This window comes from Benincasa hispida, chromosome 4, assembly GCF_027475165.1.
Source record: "Benincasa hispida cultivar pf3 chromosome 4, pf3_genome.v1.1, whole genome shotgun sequence".
Classification (NCBI taxonomy): Eukaryota; Viridiplantae; Streptophyta; class Magnoliopsida; order Cucurbitales; family Cucurbitaceae; genus Benincasa; species Benincasa hispida.
In genome coordinates, this window is record NC_143481.1 from 10,551,066 (window position 1) to 10,563,533 (window position 12,468).

The window sequence follows — 12,468 nt, forward strand, 5'->3', positions numbered from 1 at the left end:
CACATGTGTGACCATCTACTAAATGCGTCTATTAATACCATAAAATATCTAAATGGTCCAATTGGTGGGTTAATAGATCCATATATATCACCAAGAATTCATTCTAAAAATATAGGTGGTTCAGTCCCCACTTTGACTGTGATGGTTTCATTATCAATTTTCCTTAAGAGCAAGCATCGATAATTCATTAGATTGAATAATCTTTTGGCTCTTCAATGGGTGTCCATTTAAATTCTCAATAATTCTTCTCATTATTATAAATCCTAGATGACCTAATCTGTCATGCTAAATTGTAAATATGTATAGATTCATGAACTTTAAGTTCATTGTTGCATATGTTTCAATTACTCGTATATGAGTATAATATAATCCAGAAGATAAAGCAGACAACTCTTCCAATATACGTTTTTCATATGAGACAGTAGATATGTATAAAGATACATCATATTATTCTTTCTATTAGTCTCAATATGATAACCGTTACAACGTATATCTTTAAACTAAGTAGATTTCTCTTTGATTGGAGAACAATGCATTGTCAATCGTAAATTTTGTTCCTCTAGGCAAAATAATATTTTTCTTTTTCAAATATTTCAATCAGGTTTGCAAAACCTGCAAACCTGATATTGTATTGACTTTTCCTTTCAGAATTGTCAGTTTGAAAAAATATTTTCTATTTGTAAGTATTGTATGTGTAGTTGCACTGTTTGTAGACATAAATCTTCTTTACACATTTTTCAGTCACCCAACATATGAAAATGATCCATGTTTCTTCATTAAAAGAAAATAATTACAATAAGAAAAATAACATTTGGAATATACAAAATTTAATATTAACCAAAGAAAAAAAATGAAAATAAAAAAAGGACAATATTAATACTAAATATTCCCAAAATCAAAAGAATCGCGTGTTATGCCATCGATTGTGCCAATTTTCTCTTCAAGAGATTCGAAAAAATGTGTCACATCAAAAATTATCATATGGGATGGGTCAAGTAAGTTATTATCCTGGTATGCAAAATTTACTTCCACATTTTTCTCATTTTCCTTCAAGAATGCATGATAGATAGAGTTGACAATGGGGCGGGACGGAGTCAGGGATGTACTCCCCGTCCCTGTCCCTGTGGGATTTTTAGTCCTCGTCCTTGTCCCATTCCCCATTTTGAGGAGTCGGGGTCGGGGAATCCCTATTCGGAGATCGGGTCCCCGCAGGAAAAAATTCCCGCTCATTAGTTTTTCTTTTTATTTTTTTTTATTTAAAATCAATTTTTTTGTATTTCTATTGAAATGATACACTTTTTAGGTAACAAGTTAATTTTATTATTAATTTTATTTATTTAATTTAAAAATAAAAAATAATTTAACATTTCTTTATTTTAAAATTTAATAAAAGGTTAAAATTAATTATATTATGAAAAAAAAAGTAAAAAAAATGAAGCTACTGTTATATATATATAACACTATTATAAAATAAAATAAAAAAAAATAATAAAAATAGTGGCTTAAACTTAAAGTTACTGTTATATATGTATTCGGGGCGGGGTCAAGGTCAAGGACAGAGCAGGGATATGCTCCCCATCCCTGTTGGGTCCCCGGTTTGACACTGTCCTTGGTCAAATCGGGGTTTCCTCGCCCTGATCGGAGCGGGTACCTTCGGGGACTCGATTTCGCGAAGATTTTTGTCAACCCTATTAATAGAGATCAACTAAGTGTTTTGATGTACGATAGGTACTTACCAATACCCAATCATTCCACATTAAAAGCATTTATTTTCAATACTTTTTGAACTCTTATCTTGTGGAACTTTTCCTTTATGATCATTATGTTGTGTGGTTCTTTTGAAATTTGAATGATTTAAACAAACATCACAAAAATAATAATTATTTCTTCCTCTGCCACGATCACGACCTCCACTGCAACCACGACCTCGACCACAATTATTAACATTCACAACATTCACTTCAAGGAACGGTTGTTTTAGTTAGTCGAGATTTATGACTTTTTATCAATAACTTGTTTAAATGAGTGCATAATGCTTTTAAAATATTCTCTTGATATTTCTACTGCAGGAGCATATCCGAAATATAGAAAAATGTCATATCTAATATATTGATTTAAAATTTTTGAGCCTTAATTACATTCATTTATGATGAGCTTTAAGAAGAATTTTTTTTTTCTATGATCACATTTTTATGGCATCCAGGTGTATTTTGACATCAAACACTAATGACAAATAATTATTACCATTAGTATAAAATGTTACCAATTCTAATTTTATAATATTTTCATAGTAACACTATAACAAAATATTATATTTGGGTTTTCTCAATACAATTTTGGTCCAAATGAACACTAAGACCAAGTTTTCTCGATGAAGTTTTGTCCGGAATGAACATCTACATCCTCATTATTTTTTAAATATTATGCAATCTTTCCAAATTTATACCAACTCTTACATCTTTTCAAAATTTTCCTATGTTCTTTTCAAATAAATCTTATGTCCGTTTATGTTTTCATTTTCAAATTGGTTTACTAATTAGAAAGATTTGAAAAAAAGTATGTAATTGGTTTATAAATTAGAAAGATTTGAAAAAATGATGTGAATCTCGATTATTATCCTTGTCAAGATTCTACCAAAAATTTCAGAAGAACCGATAGTTTCAATATAAATTAAAAAAACTAACTTTTTATACAAATCTTGATAGTGAATCTAAGTTGGAAAGAAAAAAAAAAAAAAAAAAAAAAAAAAGGAAAAAACTATTTTAACGGGTTCTAAAGGAACGTGCTAGTTGACAACTTACCGAAAGAAAAACCCTCCACTTTTATATTTTTTTAACTTTCTCACTCTCCACGTGGCTTACACTCGAAAGACCCTCCAATATTTCTTCGTGGCTTACACTCGAAAGACCCCCAAATTTCTTCGAACCAAATTGCCCTCCAGAATTTATCAACAATTATTACAAATTTTTTCTCCTTATTTCGTTTTGGTTTCTAATTGAGATCAGAGCCGGCGATGAAAGCAGTCTTCAATCTCAGTTCTTCACTCTCTCTTTCGCCGTCACAGTCGCACTACAGGACCACCGCCGTCTTCACTCCTCGTCGACGGATCGCTTCTTCGTCAACAGCCGTCGGCGGCGCTTGCTCGTCGTGTCGTACACATTTGACTCTCTTTCCACAGCATCGATCTTCGTTTTCGCCTCTGCGATGCAATGGTAATTCGAATTTCCGATCTCTTGTGTTAGTCAATATTCGTCGACACAGGTCAAAATTGAACTACTGTGTGCGGGAATTCTGGTAACGGGGGTAAGAATTTTTATAATGGCGGGGCATTTTGGTCATTTGGATTCTCTGTTGTGATTGTGAAACGATCTCTCCCCCCAACTTTTTGTACAATAAATAATAAATTAAACCTATGCTTTTGCTTTCCGTATTGGCCGCTGCCCCTCGCTCTCTCTCTGGTTTTACCTCCGTGAAACTGTGTTGATCGACTGTCCGGCGGCTGCTTGGCAGTGAGGGAGACGGTGCCGGATCAAGAAATGGCGTCAACCGATGAACAAGACCCACGCATAGCCAAAATCTCCAAGGCCATTCGAGTTATCCCAGATTTTCCTAAACCAGGTACTCATCTTTTCATTGGAACCTCGAGAACCTCGAATGGCCATTTCTAGGCTGAGATGGGGTATTGTTTGGTATTGAGTTTTGAGCCGAACAGATTCTTTTGTTGCAAATTTCTTTGAATAAACAACACCCTCTTCTTCTTTTGGGTAGGGATTTTGTTTCAGGACATTACAACTTTGCTTCTTGATACAAAGGCCTTCAAGGACGCTATCGATTTGTTCGTGGAGAGGTACAGAGGGAAGAATATCTCTGTCGTTGCTGGTAAATTCTAGCTTCAAAAGGATCATTTACATCAGGACGGGTAGTTATTTTGTGGTTTAACATGAAGTTTGAACCATTGATTGATCTTTTTTGTTCTGCAGGAATTGAGGCGAGGGGTTTCATTTTTGGCCCTCCGATAGCTCTGGCTATTGGTGCAAAATTTGTTCCCATGAGAAAACCCAAGAAGTTGCCTGGTACAATTTTGTGCTGGACTCACCTTTGTTTTTACCCTTCTGTATCTATGTATAGTTTCAGCTACCGAGCATAATGTTTCTGCATCTGACAAAAATTCTTCAAGCACATGCTATTACATTTGAAGTTTGCTATCTATAATCCGATGGTAAAGAAGTGAGCAATCTGCATGTCTTCGATGGTTAATCTCATTTCCGATGAAGAAACTTCAAGTTTTAATCGATGTTCAAATTTATTCCTGTATCTTGATCACTTAGGCATAGTTTGATAACCCTTTGGTTTGTATTTTGGTTTTGAAATCCAAGCCACGTTTATAAAACCAATAAGAGTAGTTTTTGTTTTTGAATTTTGACTATGAATTCAAAAATTTCCTACGAAAGATGAAAACTATTGTAAAGAAATTGGGAGAAAACAAGCACATTTTTTCAAAACCCAAAAACTAAAAATGAATTGGTTATGTAATCGGGTCTTAGGAAACTTGATATTAGTAGAGTCTGGGCTATTGTGTTGGATTAACATGTTTCTTTCATCTTCAAATAATGTAAAATCATGATTCTGTATCTGAAATGCATTCATTTGATGATTTTCACAGGTGAAGTCATTTCAGAAGAGTACTCTTTAGAGTATGGAACCGATAAAATTGAGATGCATGTAGGAGCTGTTGAAGCTGGAGAACGTGCTCTTGTGATAGATGATCTCATTGCAACTGGGGGAACCTTGTGTGCAGCAATAAGGCTACTTGGTAGGGTACTTTTAAAGCCGATGTTTTTTGTTTCAGTGATATATTACTTATTAGTTGAACATGCACTGACCAGCTAAATAAAACAATGAAGCATCTTTGTTTTCTCTCGGTTTTTTGCACAATGACACTGCCTATCTTGGCTGTGGTATCCAAAACTTGCTAAGTTATAGGCCTCAGATTATTCTTTGAATCTGGCCAATTCAATTATGAGTGCTGTGATAGACTCTGGATTACAAGGGTATATACCCAGAGAAATAGGAAAGAGAAAGGGAGTAAGCAAAATGATGTAATGAGTAAGGAATAAAAGTTGTTATGTGGGCGTGAGCATTTTGTTAGTGTTTTCCTGATTGTGTAGGGCCCTTTATGATTCTGTTAGTTAGGGAACAATCCTTTTATAGGCAGTGAGCGGAGGGTATCGTTTTCATCTTTTGGCATATTTGTTTTGTAGTTCTTTTGGGCATTGTGGAGAAGGGGGAGATCTCGATCTCCATTGGCTTTTGCCAAAATAGTGAATATAAGATTTCGGGAACTATCATTCTGCAGTTTCTAAACAAAATTTGAACAGTTTCATAACTTAAAGTTACTAAGAATCTGCCGAGAAATGATAATTCTTTGTTAGACTCAACCCTTTGTGGCTGCTCTGTAGATGGATCCTTCTCTTTTGGGCATTGTGGAGAAGGGGGAGATCTCGATCTCCATTGGCTTTTGCCAAAATAGTGAATATAAGATTTCGGGAACTATCATTCTGCAGTTTCTGAACAAAATTTGAACAGTTTCATAACTTAAAGTTACTAAGAATCTGCTGAGAAATGATAATTCTTTGTTAGACTCAACCCTTTGTGGCTGCTCTGTAGATGGATCCTTCTCTTTTTTTTTCTTAATGAGCATGATCTTTTCATAATCTTGTGTTTGTTTATATTAATTGGTTGTGAACTGCAAACGACAGAGCGAGTTGGCGTTGAGGTGGTCGAGTGTGCATGTGTGATCGAGCTGGATGGACTAAAGGTATGCATTTGCAAAAATCTGAGAACAAATCAGAACCTTTTACTATGCATGCTAGTTACAGATCTTCCCATGGCTTTTGTCTAGTTTTATGTTTATGAAGTGATTTTGATTCTCATTTCTGTAGTCTTGGAAATTTGAAATGAACTTCTGCCATTTTTCCTTTGGTATTTTATCAGGGCCGTGAACGATTGGGAGGCAAACCTCTATTCGTTCTAGTTAATGCAGTGGGATGATCGTAGCCTTTTTATGCATATGCCATGTTTGGAAATGATGATACTGAGATTGTATCACTGCTAAAAGTCGAAGTTTCAAAGTGTTACATAATTTTGAAGCGGAGAGTCTGGCTAGAAATAAAAGGGTTGGTATTAGTTTGAGAGTTGAAGAGATTAAACAATAGAAGAAAAAAAGGTCTGTAGGGACTGTATTAGCTTTTGATTATTCTGTGGTGGTAATGTATTTGTTCTGCTTTCTCATTTCTGCCTAGCTGTTGAAGATGGGAAGGAAAAAGAGAGATGGTTGAAGTTAATTTTGAATATTTGCAGAAACTTCTTTATTTTCCAGTTTATTAGTTTTTATATCCAATAAAAATGCCTACTACCCCCACATCCCAATGCAACATTAGTTTTTGTATGCCTTTTTCTGAATGTGCCTTATTATGTTGGACTTTGTCCAATTCATCTAGTTTTTATCGAAGTTTGTTAAAAGTTATAATTTAATCCATTTACTTTTAATTTTGTAACAATTTGGTACTTGAATTATAATATATAACAATTTAATCTTTGTATTTTAAAAATTGTAACAATTTAATTACTCATGTAATTTTTTTTAATATCAAAATCATGTCAATTTTTAATGTTTTATGATGTAGATTTTATATTTTGCAAAGATATTGTATCCCTAATTAGTGTAACGATTCATTTATGTAACTTTATCATTAATTTTTATATTAGGAATTAAATTGTTACAAATTTTAAAGTACATGGACTAAATTTTTTTTACATAGTAAAGTTCAGGAATTAAATTGTTATAAAATTTAAAGTATATGGATTAAATTGTTATAAACTAAACTTTAGGGACCAATTTGTTACTTTTATAAAAGTTGAGGGACTAAAAGTGATTTTTAACCTTTGGTCAAAATTGGTCAAAATTGTCATACAATAAAATACAATATGAGAGCATATTTTCCAAATTTATATTAAAAATGTAAATAAGCAATAAAAAGTTCTTGAAAAAAAATCAAAAGGGGATTTAGAAAATACTAGACTAAAAATGGATATTTGAAAGTATGTGTATTAAAATTGAACAAGTTTAAAATTAAAAGTGACGAAAATAGTATTTTAAACCTTTTTAATGTCTCTTATATATAATATACGTGAGTCTCCCAGTTTATTCAATTAAACTATGCAAAATGCTCATAATGGATAAGGTAATTTCTATTTTATCTTCTAAAGTACTTCTATTGCATTCATAGTTAACTTTGAAATTATTCTACTTCGACTAAAAACTCAACATTCGATTACTTTTATCCTACATGTAAAATGTTATAAATGTTATAAATGACATGGACGTGTTTCATAACTTTCTCTTCTGTCGTTTTCAAGTGATCCAAAATCAAATAAAAACACTAAGGAGATATTTGGGGTAGTTATTATAGTTTTAGGTTATTATAGTTGGATTATGATACTTTACGTTGGGGTGTAGATTATTTTAGTTTGGGTTATAATAGTATGTGTTTGAGGTGTAAACTATTTTAGTTTGAGAAGAAAATAGTAAACACTTTAACAAATAATAAAAAAGTGATAAATGTAAAATAGTAAAAACTGTAGTAAAGAGTAAATAATAAATACTTTAGCAAATGAGAGTTTTGAAATAATGTTAACGGTAGCTAATTGGTTTTGAAATATTTTTTACTGTAGTAAGAGGTGATTATTATATTTTGATGATAACCCTTCCCCAGACGCTCTCTAAAAAGTTAACAAATCTGAGCCTTTCTCTAAAACAAAAACAAATAAGAGCCATGATATTATCTTCATATAGTTTTTTTCCATGCCCATATCATTAAAAAAACCATTAATTAACATAGAGGAATAATTTAGGTATGCAATTAACAATTAATACATTTTTAAAAAAATTATAATAATATTTATTCAACTTTCTTCCATGCCCATATCATTTTTTAATAATCAGGGACAACTTATTAATAAAATTAAATTATCCTAAAATAAAGTGTTATACGTTATTTTAAACGATTTACAAACATAAGATAATTCAAATGTCAATTAATGCACACCTGGCGTATTATTATTATTATTATTATTTTGAAATACCGTAGCTTTAATTAATGATTATTTTTTTAAATAAGAAAATTACAACATTGCAATTTAAAAAAACAGAGAAATATATGTATGTGTTGGAAGTCCAAAGCATGCATGAGGAATGCTATTTATAAATTAATTGAGATTCTTTAATTTTATACACGGGTGATTGTCTGTCACTTAGGTTTGACAAATTTTTTTTACCCACTGCTCAATGGAAATTTTTTCAACAACGAGTAATTTCTAACTTTTTATAAGAGATATATTCTTAACTTTATATATCATCCTTAATTTGATTTAATAAAAAATATTTTCAATTTTTTTCGTGTAGGATAGGAGAATCAAAACTCTAACCTAAAAATTTATATCTCATTTGAATATTAGATTCAAAATTTTATTCGTTTGTATGTATGATATAAGAATATGTGATTTGAATAATAAAAATATATTGCTCAAATACTAAAAAAAATTGTTGTGGAGTATATGTAAAAAAAAGGATTGATTATAATAGTTCAAGCATCGGTAAAATTGTAATTTACAAAACTTACCTGTTTATTTCATATTTTATGTAGGCTAAAGTCTAAATTATACTCTATTTTTAAACATTAAGTTATGCTTAATATTATTTTTAAACTTTAAAAAGTTTCATTTTAATAAAAAAAACTCTGAAAATTGTTTGGAAAGAACATTTACAGATTTTCTATTAAAATGAATAAAAATTGGTGTGATAACCACGGTGTAAAAATTAAAATGAATACATGACATCATTTATATGAATATTTATGTAAATTGATATGGTAGCTGAAGGTATATAAATGAATTTTATTGAGATGTTCTAAATAATATCAATTAAATCATTTGAGATGAAGTGAATGATAATAATGATTTTAATATTTAATATAGTTGAAATTTAGTTATAAATGTCGTTATATATGCTAATAATTATTTAAAAGTTTAAAAAATGAAAAATTTTCAAAGTAGAAAACACATTGAAATATATTCCAATTTTTTTTTAGTATTCTAGCAATATATTCAATTTACTTTTAATATGTCGTTATATATGCTAATAATTATGTTTTGTATAATTAAGTATAAAATCATCTTATTATTATTATTTGAAATCTAATATAAAAGGTAACTTTGTACATAAAATCAATGAAATATTAGTAGGTTAAACAACATATTCAATTTACTTTTTAGAAATTTAAGGACGAAAGTTTAAGAATTAAATTTATAATTTGCCAATAATATATTTGGTGCCAAATCCTTCGCACACTTTTGAATTCTTTTATAATTTTCTTAAGAAAAAGAAAAAGGAAAATTTTTGATTTTTTTTTCTTGAGTAAAGATAATATATTGAACAGTTGAAGACAAACTTAGTTGAATATTTCATCACATGTGTGGATTTAAAAAAGATAATGATTAGGTAACTTAAGTCACATCTATATCATGTTTCCTTTTGTAAGATAGTAAAAATTAGGGCAAATATTAATCTATACCCCTAAACTTTGGGAATTGTATCGATTTAAACTAAGAATTGTATCAATTTAAACCCCTATACTTTAGGAGTTATATCAATTTTAATCCTAAGTTTTGGGAGTTGTATCAATTTAAACTCCAAATTAGTAATTGTATTAATTTAAACTCACAACTTTCATAATTGTATCAATTTAGACATTTTAAACTTTCATGAATATATCAATTTAAACCTTAAATATTCATAAGTGTATCCAAATAAAACATAATGGAGGGTTTAAGTTGATCCAATCACATGTTCAGGGTTTAAATTGATAAACTTGTAAAAGTTTAGGGTATAAATTGATACAATTATTAGTTTAACGTTTAAATTGATACAACTCCCAAAGTTCAGAATTAAAATTGATACAACCCAAAAATCAATTAAAATTGATACAAACACCCAAAGTTCAGGGATATAAATTGATATTTACCTTAAAAATCAATATTAATCTAATGTTTTTTTTTAAAAAAAATTGTCACATGACAATTTTTCATTGATAATAGCTACACCTAGGTTTTTTTCCTTTAAAAATGAAAATAATATAGTTATTATTATTGTTTTTAAAAAAATAAGTGGTTAGGATAAGAAAATGGTTTAAAAATTATATTTTGACAAATTATGAAATAGTTGATTTAAAAATAATCTAAAATATTTTATTAAATAATGATAAATTGTTGGCTCTTAAAAAATATTATTTAAAAAACTTCTTTTGAAAATGATTTTCTATGAAATAATTAGCAACGACAATAATAAAATCGATTCTCAAGAAACATTTATAATTGAGAGATTTCACAGCACATATTCTATAAATATCATTGACTTTTCTTGTTTAACTATGGCATGAGTGTGACTTTTCTTAGGTGGGTTCAATTTGAGTTTGATTTATATTATCCTATTTTTGTTATATTTAAAGAAAAAAAAATCAATTTATACTCTCAAACTTTTGTAACTATTAGTTAAATATCAAATTCATAATGACATCAATTTAAATTCTAAATTTTTTTAATTGAATCAACACACCATTTGTTCACTTTATACCATTAAAGATTGACTCAAAATCACCCAATAAAAGTAGTATTATTCCAAGATCTTGTAAAGTATAAAAAATTTATGACATCATTATTCTTAAATAAGTCAAAAGATAGAGAAAAAAGAGAAAATGAAAAATAATTCATATCAAAGAAAAAATCGCTATTATATCTAAAAAATCGCTACTATATCTCTTTAAAAATACATAATCTATGTATTTAAAGAAGATTTATTAACAAATTATAAAATGAAATCTTTCTAAAGTGTCTAAATCAATTCAAATTTAAGTTTTTAATCGATACTATTTTTAGTTTGTAGTTTAAATTATATAATGACTCTCAATATTCAAAGTATCATAGAATTTCACCCTATTTACTTTAAACTATTTATGTAAAGGTACCGTTTAATTCATGGACATATTGGTTTATTGTTTTCTTTAATACAAATATAATTTCAAATGCTTCCATTTGAGGAAAAAAAAAAAAAATTCCCAAAGCCCACACTTGAATTACAAAGGTGGTTATAATCACACACCATCAAACTTTCAAATTATCTACTACCTTTCCAAACTTATAAAATTATTGTTATAATAAACTCTTAAATATTGAAAAATAAATGAACCATTTGATAACCATAACCGTTTATGATATGAAAACTAAAAATTATTAGCTAAAACTCCATTTGATAATCATAATATTACAACGGTATAATTAATCAAAATCTCTCATTTAATGCATATTTTTTAGATTGCAACATTATCTCTCCATGGCGCTTGACATTTCGTTAGACTATGCTTTTAATTTGTCTTGGTACTTATTTGAATGAAAGAATATGTCTTATGCTTGGCTCAAAATGAATTAAATCTATTTTCCCGTGAGATGTTTTTTTAACTCAAGGACTTTCCTTTATTTGTTGTTCTTGTAAGTTTTAATTTCATGATTGTATAATAAAATCTTAATATTGTATAAGATAATAAATGTTAAGAGCTTAGAACAAGATGATTTTCACAAATAATATAAATTAAAATAACATACCTTGATCTATGATAATGGTTTTCTAAAGGATTGTGTTTCTATCTCTTGTCCTTCCTTTAGAACTTAATTAGGTTTCTTGATGAGAAGAAAAGAACCACTTAAAAAAACAGAGAGATGACAAATCTCAGGGTTTCATCTTTATATAGACATCGCCCATCAAGTTATTTAATTAGGGAATTATCTTTATTAAATTGGAATTATCTTTTACTTAATTGGTCCAATAAAATACTAGTCCTAAAAGATAAAATAGCAAATAATACATATGAGTCACATTAACGACAATATTAAATTTAAATAAAATCTAACATTCTCCCACTTGGCCCATTTGACATTATTTGCCACATAAGCTCATAAACGTAATGCATAGAGAAGATAACAAAAAATTATCTTCATATCATGATATTAATGTCAAGTCAAAGAAACTACTAAAATATCATGGCGGTCATACATCATTGCATTAATGTACTCCCTTCCATGAATCACAAAATTAGTTCTTCATCTAACATGGTCTATAATAAAGATAATCAATAATGGTTAAACAATAAGTGTCTTTATTAAAGATAGTGTCCTATTTAATTTACGTAATTCATTTATGTATATACAAATCATAAGAAACATGATTGTAAGATAAAATCAGAAACAATAAATAAATAAGCTCGAAGAGTCAAATCACATAATCATAATATCAATAATGGTCTCCACTAATGTTCATACATTTGACAAGTTCATTAAATGTCTTTGGTGGCAATCCTT

The 12,468-nt window shown here is 29.1% G+C and overlaps 1 protein-coding gene across 1 annotated transcript; it reads left to right on the forward strand.

The window, feature by feature from the left end:
* The first annotated feature begins 2,892 nt into the window (after window positions 1-2,892).
* Window positions 2,893-6,421, forward strand: LOC120076675 (adenine phosphoribosyltransferase 3-like). The gene is made up of 7 exons (XM_039030569.2): window positions 2,893-3,212; window positions 3,511-3,618; window positions 3,769-3,879; window positions 3,981-4,073; window positions 4,664-4,813; window positions 5,760-5,818; window positions 5,995-6,421. Exons 1-7 carry the CDS (start codon window positions 3,014-3,016, stop codon window positions 6,049-6,051), a joined length of 777 nt encoding a protein of 258 aa, XP_038886497.1. The 5' UTR covers window positions 2,893-3,013; the 3' UTR covers window positions 6,052-6,421.
* Window positions 6,422-12,468: the final 6,047 nt, after the last annotated feature.

What these genes read in the sequence shown, in the direction of transcription:
- LOC120076675 (XM_039030569.2), top strand. Translation starts at nt 3,014, where the DNA reads ATGAAAGCAGTCTTCAATCTCAGTTCTTCACTCTCTCTTTCGCCGTCA. An exon ending in TTCGCCTCTGCGATGCAATG is followed by an intron (nt 3,213 to 3,510) that starts GTAATTCGAATT and finishes GCTGCTTGGCAG; the next exon opens with TGAGGGAGACGGTGCCGGAT. An exon ending in CCCAGATTTTCCTAAACCAG is followed by an intron (nt 3,619 to 3,768) that starts GTACTCATCTTT and finishes TCTTTTGGGTAG; the next exon opens with GGATTTTGTTTCAGGACATT.